Source organism: Camelus ferus, chromosome 4 (genome assembly GCF_009834535.1).
Source record: "Camelus ferus isolate YT-003-E chromosome 4, BCGSAC_Cfer_1.0, whole genome shotgun sequence".
Classification (NCBI taxonomy): domain Eukaryota; kingdom Metazoa; phylum Chordata; class Mammalia; order Artiodactyla; family Camelidae; genus Camelus; species Camelus ferus.
The window spans coordinates 17,824,464-17,839,839 of record NC_045699.1 but is presented as its reverse complement, the minus strand read 5'-3'; the positions used below and the strand labels follow the sequence as shown (position 1 = coordinate 17,839,839).

Here is a 15,376-nt window from a genome sequence, read left to right as displayed (position 1 = left end):
CCATAGTTTTACTACTTTTTAAAAACATCTTTACTTAGGTAATTTTATTTACCATGAAGTTCCCTATTTAAAAAATTTTTAACCCTTTTTAAAAATTGAAGTATAGTTAATTTCCAACGCTGTGTTAGTTTCAAGTGTACAGCAAGTTTCACTATTTTTAAGTGTACAGTAACATGCTTTTTAAAGTAAATTTACAGAGTTGTGCAACCAGCACTACAATCTAATGTTCTAAAACATTTGAATCAACCCTCCCACCCAGATTTCTTTGCCCATTTGCAGTTAATCCTCATTCCCACCCTTAGCCGTAGAAAAACACTAATGTGCTTTCTATCTCTAAATTTGTCTCCTCTGGGTATTTCATATAAGTGGATTTCATTTGTTTTTTGACCAAAAATTTTTTTCAAAGCCCTGGAGAAACCACATTTCATTCTGAAGTTATAGTCCTTTATTGTGGCTCATGTATAATAGGATAATATAGGACCAAACACTCCAATACATTTATTATTTCTTGCATAGCAGACTTTTTCTTTTGTAAACCAGTGTCTCAGATTCGAAGTTACCTTAGATAGATTAAATAAACTATATTGAAAACTACTGAGCCAGTATGTCATGTTGAAAAGTAAAGAACTGTTGTTTAGTATATTGGGAAAGAATGTTCAAAGAATTAGGATAACCAAGAGAATATTGATTATTTCAAATTTAAAAAATGCATAGCTCTAATACAATGTTATGCTTCTTAATTATTAACACTGGCCTTGATTGTAAATAGCAATTTATCAAGATGCCTGGATGATACTACAGAATATAAAAATACTTGTATTATGTGAGTTTCCTATTTTGGTAAATATAATGGATTTTCATAATAACTCAGACAGTTGTGGATTAGGCATGTTTAGGCAAAAAATATAAATTAGTAGTGTTAGAGTAACAGGTGGCTGTATTTCATACCATGTTATGGTTTGACTTCCAAGTCATTTATAATATAATACTGGTCATTCATTGACATGATTTAAAGCTTATAGAATTTTTTTGGTGTAGTGGGGAAATTAATTGATTACTTTAATAATCTTGCTGTGAAACCTACAAATAACATCTTTCAGTAAATCAGCATTCATTTCATTCAGTAACTTTGAAAAAAGTACATTTATTCTTTTAACTCATTCTGTTCATAGTCTAGGTGGAGATTATACATATGGGTAAGTAATTGCACATCTGTGTATGTTTCTGATTTGTAAGCTGAGTTTCCATGTTTTAAAAAGAATCATTTATAAAAATGGGTTGGACTGTTATACTGGTTATGGACTTTGAGGCTTTCCTGATTTGCTTCTTAGCAATTATAGCTGAAGGACAGCCTGCTTCACCCTGTTTACTTCTGTCTCTCTTAACTCAGTTCTCAGCTGAGTTTGTCAGAGAAGCACATACGTGGGTCTCGTTACCCACAGATAGGAACTCTGTGGGCTCTTGGCTCTGTTTGTTGAGGGGAGAGGATTGGACAGGGTATAAGAACAAAAGCTAAATTGTTGTTAAAGAAACTCATATTGACCTAAAAAAGAGTTGATTTTACTTTTTGATATATGATACGTATTTTCTCTGAGTATCGTCAAGTTTTCAGTTACATACATGAACAGCTTATTTTAGCTGAGTTAATTTTTACATTCTTTTAATTTCTAAAAGGATAAGATTTATCATGTTAGTTATGTGTCTGACCCAATTGTAAAAGGGTAAAAAAGCTTTCTACATGTTACTCTGAAACAAAATAGCATTTTGTTTGACTGTAGTATTAATTTTAAAAACTGTGGATTGTTGTTTTGATGACTAGCTTTGAAGCTCCTCTCATTTGCTGAGGGTCAGAAAATCCCAAAGTCATCCTTGCTGCTAGTGATGCCCGTTCTGCAGATATTATCTTCTACTGCCTTGGAAGACTGTATATCCACGGATGCAGAGGGACCCTCCAGGCAGGAGTTGGCTCTAAACCTTTTAGAAAGGGTACAGCAGGAGTGCTACAGAGATGACCACCTGAAGGTAACGAGTTCATCCTTGTTTCTCATACATACAAGTTAATTGGTAATGTGGGACTTAATGTCACTGCCAGTAATCTCACCTCCTGTGATGCATCTGTTTGGGTCTAAATGCTGTTCTGTGAGGCAGACGTTAGTACATTCTTCTGGACTGTGACTGGAGAGGGTAGTCCTGCTGGGAAATAAGTTTTGGAAATGCTGTATAGTCTCTCTTGTGTGTTGAGTTTCCAGTGTATATTAGTAGCTAAAGATCCTGAGGAATCCTGCAGCAAAGGACCTAGTTCTGTTTAACCTGGTGCTCCTCCAACCTATGGAGCATGGAACCCTCTTATCTCCTCATACTGTTAATAAGTGCAGCATATTGCTAGGTCTGCGACAGTCCAAGGTGGGGAATTTCAAATACCTGGGAGTTCTGGGATCTGTAAAAACTAAGACTTCCCTTTTCAGTATTGCGCACTGTGCCATATTCCCTGGTATGTGGCTCTTGATGTCTCTTGTGAGTGCCTCATGCTGCTGCCTTCAGTTGGACCATCACCCTCCATCCCTACTCCTGCCTGCTGGGCTTACCCAATTCTGCTTTGTCAGTTTTGCTCTTCCTATTAGAATAATTTTAAAGTACTGTCAGTATCTGGTTAGTGGCTGGGTTCTAGGCCTACATTCGTCAGACTTTTTCTTTTGGTACTTGAGTTTTGCCATCGGTAAAATGTAGTATTACTTCCTATCTACAACTTTTATGGGGATTGAATGAGGATTCAAGAAGATAAAACTGATGAAGCATCTTTAGTCTCTGCAGAGAGAGGCATTACATAAATGCAAGCTAGTGCCACAGTTGTTTTGTCTGCAAAAGCAGAGATGTCTCTAATAATGTGTTGTTAAATGTTCTAGCAGTAAAAATCCAAGCATTCTTATGGATTCCTTGTTACATGCTGTGTTTGACCATGCAAGAGAAGCTAACCTATAGGCAAACTGAATGGATGCTGCAGCTTCCTAAATCCTCATTGTTTGACTCAAACTTTAAAACTTGAAATAGGTAATTGATTGGCATTAAGAGAAAGAAGGTATTGAATCTGCTCTGATAAACTGTGGCCAAAACTTTCTAATAGCCTTTTACCTTCCTTGTAGGTTTACCCATAGAGAATAATAATGGGATTCTGAATGGGGATGGGGACAGGGCATCTATGTGTAAGAGTTCTGTTCCTTTAAATCATGAGTGGTATTTACTGAGGATCACCCTAAATCTAATGCGTAAGTACTCGGCTTACTATTTGCTCAGGTGCGTGTGAATCTTATTCATGAGCCCTAATAGGTGAATTTTCCCTTCAGCAGCTGGTGAAGAGGGAGGAGGAAGGAATACTATTAGGGTATAAATATCCTCCTGATGACAGTGTGCTGCTTTAGGGAGGCTTTGGGTAGATATATGATCACCCTTTTAAAACTTTTAAGCCACAGTTTACTGTTGGCTTTTCTTCTGCACCTGTCCGGGCTCTATATTCCAAACATGCCTATAAAATTAACCTGCCCCAAACTCTTCAAGTCTTTTCCTGGATCTTTGCTTATGCACATAATGTTCTTTTGTCTCCTTTGTGCGACCCACTCATTCTTCAAGATCCATCCAAATGTTCTCAGTCTTCCTGAGTCAATTTATTACTCTCTCCTTTGCATCCCATGCACTTCCAGTATTACTCAATTATGTTGTGTCTTAATTTAGGGGGTTACACATTTGCACCTCCAGCTGTGCTGTGAACTCACTGAGGGAAGGGATCTTGGCCCTTTTCACACTTTGCCTTTATTTTCTAAGCATGTTAATATTTAAATTGTAACGATTGTTGAACTTTTTGTATTCTTTCCACACCAGGTGTTTCTCCATTATGTTTTTCAGCTGATCATAGAGGAGAGAATTAGAATTACTTTAGCCAGCTGTTAAACTGAATACACTATTTTCCACATACTTAAATAAGTTAGGATGTTATCTATTTCTTTATCTTTGCATCCTCCCTACTGGACCCATTGTTTACCCACATGGTAGACATTCAAGAAATTTCCAGTCAGTGAGGAATGTGTGATTCTGATATGCATACAAAAGATCATTTTACCATCTTGACTCATCACAGAAAGACTTTAACATCACAGATTTCTGTTGTTTGTACTTTTATTATTCCTCTTTAAATTGGTGACTAACTTGAGTGTTTGGTTTAGAACTAGAGCATTTCTTCAGAAGTACAATTCTGGTAAATGAAACCAAGGGTAAATATCCTATACCATGCAGTTCTGTATTACCTATTCATTTCTGAATTGTAGATAACCATGAAATAAAACACAAATTTTAACTTCTTCCAGTTTCTATAAGTTAGAAAAGTAAGATATCAAATCAGCCATTCATCTCCTTAAAATAAAAGATTAACATAATCTAATGTGCTTTTAATATTTTTTAGTGGCATATGAAAACCAGGATCTTTTTCTCTTAGGCTATTAAATATGATATTTAAAACCATGTATTTGTGTTCTCCTAGGTGGAAAAAACAAACACTAGTTGTAAATTCTAAACTGCTTAAAATCTTGCCCCAGAGAATGTGGGGGGAGGGGGCGAGAAAGCACCAGCGTATGAGTCAGGGTCTAGTTAGGAGAAACCACACTGATAATCTGAAGGAAGAAAAAATACAAAGAATTACTAACTAGTAAAAGGTGTTTAATTACTGACAGTTGAAAAGAGGCTTTAAGGAATATTGCAATAATAAATGTAGGGAGCAGCTAGTACTACGGACTGAGTGAGGGAAGGAACAAAATGGATCTCCCCACCCAAGGCTGAGATCACATCTTGTTGGAGAGATTGCAGCTATGGCCTGCTAGCTGATGAAGTGTGCTGGGGGGCTATAGGCCAGAGCTGGTCCACGGGAAGCCATCTGCTGGGGACTCCTGCGTGCCCTCGTAGTCATGGTGGGAGAAATCCAGGAAGCACACAGGAACCTGAAGAAAAGCCCCTTTCTCTGCCATTCCTTGCAGGAGTTTTTCTGTGCCCCCTATTAACAAGGCCTAACCCTGACACAGAGGGCAGAGGAGGAATGCTGACAAGGTGCAGATGAGTGTGGCAAAGCAGGACTAAGAAGGCTGTATTTGCAGCTGAGAGGTAATACATTGACAGCTGGCACAGCTGGTGAGACAGAATCAGGCTTTTCTGGAGGGGAGTGAGGGTGGGTGGGTGAAATAAAGTAGGAAAGAGACTTAAAGGCTAAATTCCTCCAGTATATAGTAGGGCAAGAGTCATCGCTGTAGAACTGCTTTCGTCAACAGAAAGATTTAGAGACAGTGTGACTGAGCTAGGGCCTGTCATACATTTATTCATTGGTATTTTGGGATAACATACTTTATTCCTAACATAAACAAAGTACCACGAACTTTATTTCCTTTAATAAAGCAGTGCCAAGTAGGTCTTACTCACAGTTGCTTTGAAGTCATGTGTAGTAAGAAGAAAGCATTTTAAATACTTGTCTCTTAAAAAATAAAAATTTATAATAGATTATTGTTGTCCTATTTATAGCCAAAGATAGCATTTATTGAGCACATGCTCTCTTTCAGAAGTTATATTGGTCAACTAATTTCTCACATTGACTTTGAAATAGGATTTTTTTTTTTGTTTTTTGCCATTTCCAGCTGTGTGGCTTAGGACTAATGGTTGAACTTCTCTGGGCCCTGGCAAAATGGGCAACAAAGCACCTGCTTCTTGGGGTTGTTTATTAAGCATGCTCCATTCTAAGTGCTTTGCCATACATTAAGTTGTTTGATTTTATCCCAAACTCTTTGAGGTATGTAATATTATTGGTCTAATTTTACTGAAGAGTTAACTGAGGCAGAGAGAAGATAGACAGCTTGTCAAGGGTCATGCAGTGGGAGTGTATTTTTTTTTTTAAGATTTATTGAGATAAAATTCATAAACATATACTTTATTCATTTAAAGTACACAATTCAGTGGCTTTTAGTATGTTTGCAGAGTTGTGTACCCATCACCACAATTAACTTTAAAACATTTTTATTACTCCAAAAAGAAACGGTACTCACCAAATAATACTTCATTGTGTAGATATACCACGTTTTATTTTTCTATTTATCCATTGAATGTCTCGGTTGTTTTCATTTTTTAGCTATTGTGAATAATGCTGTTTTGAACATTCCTGTACAAGTTTTTGTGTGGATGTATGTTTTCATTTCTCCCGAATAGACACCTGGGAGTGGAATTGCTAGATTGTGTGGTAGCTCCATGCTTGATCATTTGAGGAGCTGCCAGACTCCTCCAAAGGGATCGTACCATTTTACATTCCCACTAGCGGTATTTGAAGGTTCCAGTTTCTCTATGTCTTTGCCAACTCTTGTTATTGCCTGTCTTTTTGATTATAACCATCCTGGTGGGTGTGTAGTGCTATTTCATAGTGGTTTTGATTGCATTTTCTTGATGATATTCTTAAAATACTCATGTTACATGTGAAGAAACTGAAATTAGGGACATTAATTAACTTCCCTTCATTACACAGGTAGTGGACAGTATAACTGAGATTCAGATTTTAGCTATTTGACTTTAGAGCCTACATTCTATTGCCTCCACTTTGGTTTGTTTGTTATTTTGGTTTTTGATTTTTTTTGGGGGTGCACAGTAATTTATCTTCTTTGTGCTGAACTAGAGAGTAAGTAAGAGTTTCAATTTACAGCGAAACAGTAAATCAACAGTAAGTTGAAGTAAACTGGTTCCTTAAAAGCTTTTGGTTGGAAGTTAAAAGCAGTGAGATCTAGAAATTGACACATTGTAACTGACTGTACTTAAATAATAATAATAAAAAAAAAAGGCAATGAGATCCTGTGCTTCTGTCATTGTCTTCTGAGTGACATGTACACCGAGGATGGTATGGGCTGTCTTTTGGTGATAATCAGCCACTCTGAAGCCTCTCAATTCCTGACTAGATTCTTCAGAGAGGTATGGAGCAGAAGACCATCTTCAGGCTTAGCCTAGTCTAGTCTGCTTCTGGTCTGATGAGTGATTAAATCCCTTCTGGCAAAAACCTGTCCTCCTTTTAAGGGTCTCCAGGTTTGAGTTTCCATACTCCCTATCCCGATCAAATCCTGGCCCCATTTTTGTTAAAATTATAGATAACCGTGGTGATTTTAAGTTAGTGAAAATCTGTATTGTTCACCTGCATTCACAATTTCTTTTTCAGTTCTGTTTAGACAAAGAGGTACTAACAGATGTCTTATTGTTAATTTTTAGTGTAGCTGAACATTTTTATTAAAGTTTTCAAAAATAAAGACTCTCAACTCTTTTACATCTGCAAAAGATGCTTTACAACCCTTTAATATTCATTTAAATGTTATTTTTCTATGTTTTCTTCTTTTTTTTTATTGAGTTAAAATTCACCTAACATTAGCCTCTCTTTTATTTTTAAACACCTACCTTCTCCTCTAAAACACAGGGCCTACCAGCACTTTCACAGGTCCTCCCCCAGGCTGTGGGGCCAGGATTTGGTAGCTGGTGCTGAGAGAAAACCCTTGGTTGCACGCTTGCCCTGGGACTGTGCCACTGGCAGTGTCACTCAACGGGACAGAGAGACCATTCTGTGATCTCTTATTCAACATTGTGCCTTCCTCCCGCCCCTCTAACCTTAGGTGAAAAAACAAAAAACAGAGCCTAAACCTGAATGTAATACTTCAGGCTAAGTAGGATTATTTTTCTATTTCAGTATGTTTACTCTTACATGTCTCTGTAATGTTGCTGCTTTTGACTCAATTTATGGTTCATGGTGATTTCCCATTATTTTCTTTTATACTCATATCCAGCAATTTTATTTTTCTTTCCTAAAGATGACAGGGATAATATTTTCCTGTATTTTGCAACTTTAGGCACTGTGCTAGGTGCTTTATAGATACTGACTCGTTATCTACCTCAATAATTGTGGCAGGAAAGTAGGCATTGTTTTTATTTTACAAATGAGGAAAGTAAGTCTCGGAGAGATTGCGTAACAGCTAATAGCTGACATGGCTGTGCTAAATAAAGTCTTGGCCGTTTAAATCTCAAGTCCAATGCTGTTTGTCATTAGGCTAAAGAACTTGACTCTCGCGTTTAATGAATTTCATCTTCTTGGGGAAAAAAAGTACTTTTAGAGAGATAGGGCTATAATAAATTTAGATATTATTAGGTTTTAAAATTTATAATTTTTAATATAGTAATACCTTAAAATGGTTCAGGAATTATAAATGGTGTACAATGGGACGTTTCCTTCTCACCTTTGATTCTGGCTGTCCAGTTTCTGTACTCTCAAATAGACAATGAAGGTTAGTTGTTATTAATTTCTTCTGTATTTGTCTAAATACTTTTCTTTTCATATATATTTATATAAGAAAATACAAGTATATAGTCTTCCTGTTCCCCTTTAAAAAATTAATTGATAGCATTTCAGGTACACTATCTGTGTCTTGTATTTTCATATGTGAGATCTTTTCATATCAGTAAAGATAGAGCTTCCTCATTTGTTTCTGTGGTGGGATTTACTTTCAAGTAAATGTTGTCTTTATTCTTAGGCATATACTTGAAATGGTTGAACACCTATGTTCTCACAAAAACTTTTACAGCAATATTCATGGCAGCATTATTTATAATAGCCAAAAAATGAAAACAACCCCAATGTCCATTAATTGATAAATGGATAAACAAACTGTGGTATGTCCATACAATGGACTACTACTTGACAATGAAAAGAAATGAAATAGTGGTATAAGCCACAACATAGATGAACCTTGAAAACATGCTAATGAAAAAAGTTAGTTACAAAAGACCACATATTATATAGTTCCTGTTATATGAAATGGCCAGAATAGAAACAGAAAGTAAATTACTGGTAGCTGGGGCCTGGGCATTAGAGGGCCTGTTAATGGGTAGGGGGTTTCCTTTTGGGATTAAGAAAGATGTTCTGAAATTAGCTAGTGGTGATGGTTACACAACTCTGAACTGCTGAAATACACCGAGTTACAAACTTTGAAAAGGATGGATTTTATGATATGTGAATTATATCTCAATAGAACTGTTATTAAACTTTTTAATAAAGCTTAACTTTTACTTTTCGTCCTTTCAGTTGTTCCCCTCATCCATGTAAGTCAGTCTCCAATAACAGGATAGTTACAATCTAAAGATTTCTAATTTGTCTCATTACACTCTAAATGAATTGAATTATTTTATTAGCAGGCAATATCTAATTCCTCTTTAATATCTATGGCTTCTCCTGAGCCGTTTGGACCCACAGCTCCCTTCGGCAGAGTGCTGTCCATTCTCTGCCCCTGACTGCACTACTTTATTTCTGTGAGGAGCCATTGCTCAGATTGAGTTAAGTATAACCTTTTCTTTGGGTATCATTTCAATTTAGAGCTTTCAGGCTATTTCTTATTGCAGCAGTTATTCACAATTATTAATGAATTTCCAGGCTCTAGCTGAACCAACTCTGTTCCTATCAACATACTGTCTGTTACAAAAATGAATTGTGCTCAGTCCACGTCTGCCATCTGCCCGGGGCTTGGAGCTGAGCAAATGCAGTGTTGTTTTTCTTCCATTTTCCCTCTTACTAGGGAATACTTCTTAAGTGATAATGGCTTTTTCCAATCTCTCTTGCCTCTGGATTTTGTGTATTGATCTGTTATTTTTCTGACTTAACAGGGAGAGCGAATGGTAAACATGAGGAAAATTTGTAATAAACTCTTCTGGACTTCCATCTAACAACTGTTTTCTTTTTGTGCAACCCTTTTAGTTTAAATACGTGCAGAAAGGTTTTGGGCAGGAATTGAAAATGTTACTATCATTTTGTTGGAAGGATTGATTCCTTGACAAAATACAAAAAATAAATGAATGTCAAACGTGTATTTCTGACAAATAGATTTATCTCATTTATTCATGCCTTATTTGTATTTATTTTTCAGCTCTCCTACAAGCTTGTGTTCCCCGTAACCAGCATGTATGGTTCAATATTTACAGCCTGGAGGATCCTTGAAGTAATGAGAGAAGAGTCTGCGGCAAGTAACTGGTTGGCTTCCGTCGAGTCATTGCTCCCTATTACCACAGTGATCCCTGTGCACGTCTTTCTCCTGCTGGCTTACCTCCTTGTTGAAGACAAAGGACGAAATCTTCACCAAATCCTGAAGGTCATTACAGAATTAGCCCAAGCTGACTCTTCTCAGGTAAAGCAAGAAAATAATGGACTAGTGATGGGGTAAAGCTTAAGTTTTGCAACTGTAGATCCTTCTTTCTTTGTGGATGATTTTTAATCAAAGCTTTAATAGACAGGTTGCCTTTTTGTTTGTTTTTGCTATCTTGATTTTTTCCCCCCCCCCAGTTTTTCTTTTTTCTCCTTACTCTGAGTTGATGTGTACTTAATGATGGAAATATTTCTTTAATGAAAGCACTCATCGAAAGAGAATCTACACATGATGCTAGTTTGATGTTCTTGATCTTGGTGGATTTGCTGATTTGTAATCCTTTCATTAACTCTTGCAGCCTATTCCAAGTTGAATAATCCTTAGTTCTAATATCAATGTTTTAAGGTGGAAACATTAATTATTTCAGAATAAATGTGCCTATATAATAGACATTAATCTCTTTTTAACTTCTTGCAATTTGATCCTGTTTTTATTCAGTCATTTAATAAACCAAAAAATAATGGGTCCTTGTTGTATATGATGCTGATGTACCTGCTGGGATGTGAAGATAAATGGTCATTTTTCCTGTCTGCACAGTTCTTGGAGTGTAATAAGAAAGCTGTCAGACACTAACAATAAGATTCACCTCACCACCTTTTAAACTACCCGTATATTTAGCATAGTCATCTGTGATTTTTTCCATTGGATAGAATCTCTAGAATACATTTCCTGTGAAGGGAAGGGTTTCCTAACCAAGTGGATATAGTATTTTTGTTACCCTCTATATCTTAGTATCTGTGCTTGTGTTTCTTTTCAAGCATGGTGAAGAAAAAATCCATCTCTTCATGGAAAATTATGTGTCCCTATAGGAAAAACTTTGGTGGTGAAAGTGGGCTAAATGTTTCTTTAATATACGAAGTTAATGTGTTCAGAATTCCTTTTTGTCTCTAACTTGTCATGCTCATTTCTTCTTGTCGAGTGAATAACTGCTGATATCTTACAAAAGTTTGCCCTCTGATGAGACCTCTTCTGGTCTGATTCTGCAAGTGGAACCATATATACTCAGAGTACCTTCGGCTCATCATTTCAACTTGCTTCCTACTTTATTTCTCCCTTCACCTTCTGTAACGATTTTGCTTCTACTGCATGTTTTCTTTCAGTGTTGACACCTTGTACGATAATCTCTTTAGAGTGGTTAATGCGCAGACACTGGAGATTATCTTACGAAGTCATATATTAGATTACCTGATCTATGCCACCATTATAAAACATGTATTACCTCAATATATGTATTGATACTCCGGAAATGCATTTAGTCTTTGAAATTCTAGGGTGATCCAATATCCTTATAAACATTATTTGTCATGTGTGCCATGCAGTGGAGAAGGTTGGGAAGCACTAGAGAGACCATCCAGGTACATTTGTGTTTTCAATAATTGTTTATTGAGAAGCAGTTCTAGAGGCTGAAGTCAATATATTATATTTCCGTTGATTATTTTTTGGATAGTTTTGAAAGAAATGAGAAAAAATACCCAGTGTAATGTTTTGTTTGTTTATTATGTTTTCGGGGCTTTTTTGTGGGGGGGGGGATGATTTATTTTATTTATTTATTTATTTTTGGTGGAGGTACCAGGGATTGAACCCAGGACCTTATGCATGCTAAGCATGCACTCTGCCACTTGAGCTGTATTCTCTTCCCCCCACCCAGTATAATTTTGTTAAGATGAGTGGTAGGGTAGAATATTTAAATATAGTTACCCAAATTCATGCAGAAGCAAAGGCAATATAATTAATAACTTAGAAGTGGAGTTATTTAATTCTTTTCAAAAGGATAAAAGAAGACTAGAAGTCTTTTCTTCACTTTCCCTTATGAAGTGACCATATCATATCACTGGCCTTCAGCTACAAGGTAAAGCAGCCAAAAAAAGAGGCTTGAATATTTTGAAAAAGCAAATTCTCTAATTGTGAGTAGCTACTTGGAGTAGATTCAGTTAGATAAGTTAGGGTTGTGATCTGTTATTAGAGGAGTGTTTTCTGTTTCTTTCATTAAGTTGACATGACTACTTAAAATGTATTCATATTTTATGTGTGTTTGTCCTTTCTTACCTTATAGAAAGAAGGTATATTATATTTAAACAGTCATTGACTCAGATTCATGGGGGAGTTGATACTAAAGAAAAGTCTTAAACTACTAATAAGCAAATGCTAAATAAATAGGTAGGTAAGAGTAGTTTAGAGGCTGTCTTCTACCTCTGTTTTGGTGGTCCCTTAACCTCTATGGTAGAGTTCACTAGCCTGCAGTGTGCTTAAGTATTGTGTTTGTGTGACACCATAATGTATTATAAGAATCCTACTGTAAGAGGATTTGAAAAGTTTGAAAGAGATGTGCTGTAGTTGAAGTATGTTTGGAATGATGGTGATGATGATGGTTAATTCCAAGGGATTAATAGTAATTATTAATATTAATTCAAATTATCACTATCAACTAGTAATTTTGTATTAGTAGTATCAATGATGATAAGAAAATATGCTTTTAAAATACTTCTTACTTGTGCAATTTGTTGGGTCCCCTTCCCCAGTGTTTTCATCCTTAGTCCCTCTCGTGCTGCTCCTGTGGCATGCATCTTCCACCGGGTTTAATACATTTAGGGGCGTGGAAGTCTAATGGCGCTAAGTAGTCTGAGCGGAGCTTGGCCTTGTGAGTACCATTTTAGAGTTAACTGGATACAAATGATGGTGTTAAAATAACTAGATAGCTACTCAAGGCCACAGCAATAAATCGGCACTTGAAAAAATAGTGAGAAACTTTCCCCCTCATATCTAGAAATGCTGTCAGCAGCTACTAATAATCCATATAGTTTTCTTACTCAGATATCATGAGACTTAATTTGCAGAAGATACAAGCTCAGGTCAGGCAGAGCTCAGTAAAAATTAAGTGCCTTTTATATTCTTGGAAGGAATGTCTTAGAGTATTCTGGGGAGAGATCCAAGAATGAGAATCCTGTGTGAATTCCCATGAAAGTCTTGAAAGTTTTAAACACATTGATTTAGTTTAGAGAGAGGTTTTCATGTCATAGTCTGTGCTTATGATATATGGGAATGCCACCTAATTCCTAAATTAGTCTTTTTTTCTGGAAATTGCAGTAGATAGATTCAAGTGCTTTTTGGTTATGTTTGTATAACAGTTCCTGCCTTTCTGAAACTGTGTGTAATGTTATTTCCCCACAACTTGATGTAAATCATTCAGGCTGCTTCAGAGATGCCTGAATGACAATTGAAGCACATGGCTTCACGGCTCATATACAGTTATGTCCAGTTGGCCTTATTCTTTTTTCTTCAGAGAGCTATTTTCTACCTCTGTGATTTGTCCAGGGTCTGGTCGCATCTAGTTTGAAATCAGTGGTAGTGAATGTTAAACATAGGCTCTAATCAAGGGATCCTGTGGGCCCTAGGCCTAAGGGAGGACATTATCTGAACTTTGGCCTTTAAAAAGCTATAAATCAATGTCCAATCATATTTTGAACCCTTATTAAATGACTGACCACTCTGTAAAACGTCACTGGACAGTTTGGAAGTGTCTGAGCCTGATATAACCTCCTTAAGAGGTTGCTGACGCTTAATCATCATGCGTTGATTGACCTCCTATCTTGCCACTCATGTGAGCCCAGCACAGTGATATCTCATTCATTAAGGACCACGTCTGGCTCTGTGATCTGCACTGTGTGCCGCTAACGCACACATAATGGGTTTTACCACTAGTTCTGTACCGCTTTCTTCAGTCCATTCTGTGTAGCTGATTGTATCCTGCTTCTAGGACTGTGAGCCAGAAAACTTACTTTTTCTTCCTTTCTTCCTAACCACCGCTTCCCTTTTGGATTTTATGTTTAGTTCTTTGCCAGCTCGGACCTTGGCTTCCAGTAATTTCCCATCCATATTCCTTCTGGCAGCTGCAGGTAAACTTTTCTCTGTGTCCACCTGGGGTTCCCTATGATATCTCTCTGGCTCCTGGCCCCTTGAGAAGCAAGGGGTATTACTCTCACCTCTTAAAACCTTCTCTAATATCTATTAGCTTAGCTATACTATATTAACTATATCATTGGCTAGTTATTATAATATTTATTGTAATTATTTATTATGTAATAATTATTTAATACATTAAATATATAATAATTATTATAACAACTATTTATTATATTAGCTATATTACCAGCTATAGCTTCCCTATAGCTATTAATTTTGAGATTTCTCCATCTGGAGCACTGTATTCTAGAGAACCATAGAGGGATTGGAGGAAGCTGCTTTTCACACAGATGTGTGATTGTACAAAAGCCTGTAGGGTTATTAGATCCCGTACCAGTATGTCTTATAAAAAGATGCAGAGAGAACACCTGACGAGAGATTATCTTCTCTTTTGGAAAGCAAAGCTACTTGTTGGTGATTTTAAAACCTAAGAAAATATGTTTTCTTCCTGTGTTTCTACCTATACTGTTAAGAGTTTATGGCAAGTTAACTACTTAGGCATCTGAATTGAACATTAACCATAAAAATTAATCATTTTTAAATAGGCTGAGATGGTTTAAAATACAATCTTATAATAGCTTAGTATTTCAACTGCAGTAGAATAACTCTAACTACTGCATGTAAGGCTTGACGATCTCTTTTGGACTAGTTTATAAAATGGAGTATGCCAAAGGGGAGAAGTTTATAAACTTTGGCTTTAGAGAACCACAGGTTCCTTCCTTAAAACCTAGCCTCATTGAGGAGCTTAACAAATTAAGTTTTGTGAAACCCAGGGCCTCTTGCAGATCCTTGGTGCTCCCCTGCTTTTCTCTTGTTTGGTTGTGGGCATAGAGCTGTATTTTTTTTGTCTTATTAGGTTTTGGCTTGCATTGTACAACTCTGAGGACTGTTACTTCCTTTTTATATTTTGGTTGCTAATTTTAGCTAAAAGTCTTGCTTAATGGAAACTATTGCAATTTTGATAATTTTATTTTATTCTTTGTGATATTTTCAGGGCTTATTTTTTTTCCATTTGTGAAATCACTTTTTGAAATCACTTATGTGGATAGGTTCATGGCCCATGACTTGCTGGTCTTTTAAAAGTCCTGTATTACCAAATAGTAAAAGGTTGACTTTTAGGGCAAAGTACTGTGATAGTTCTACTCTGGGTCATAAGCCATATTTTAACATAGAAAATG

The 15,376-nt window shown here is 36.4% G+C and overlaps 1 protein-coding gene and 1 non-coding gene across 2 annotated transcripts in view; both read left to right on the top strand.

The window, feature by feature from the left end:
* FOCAD (focadhesin) overlaps positions 1-15,376 on the top strand; it is a 237,411-nt gene that overhangs the window by 73,431 nt on the left and 148,604 nt on the right. The window contains 2 exon segments of the mRNA XM_006180373.3: positions 1,820-2,022; positions 9,963-10,220. Of these exon segments, the coding sequence (XP_006180435.2) occupies positions 1,820-2,022; positions 9,963-10,220 (461 nt within the window).
* Positions 7,478-7,605, top strand: LOC116663399. The gene has a single exon (XR_004319650.1). It is a non-coding gene; the product is annotated as a small nucleolar RNA SNORA30/SNORA37 family (small nucleolar RNA).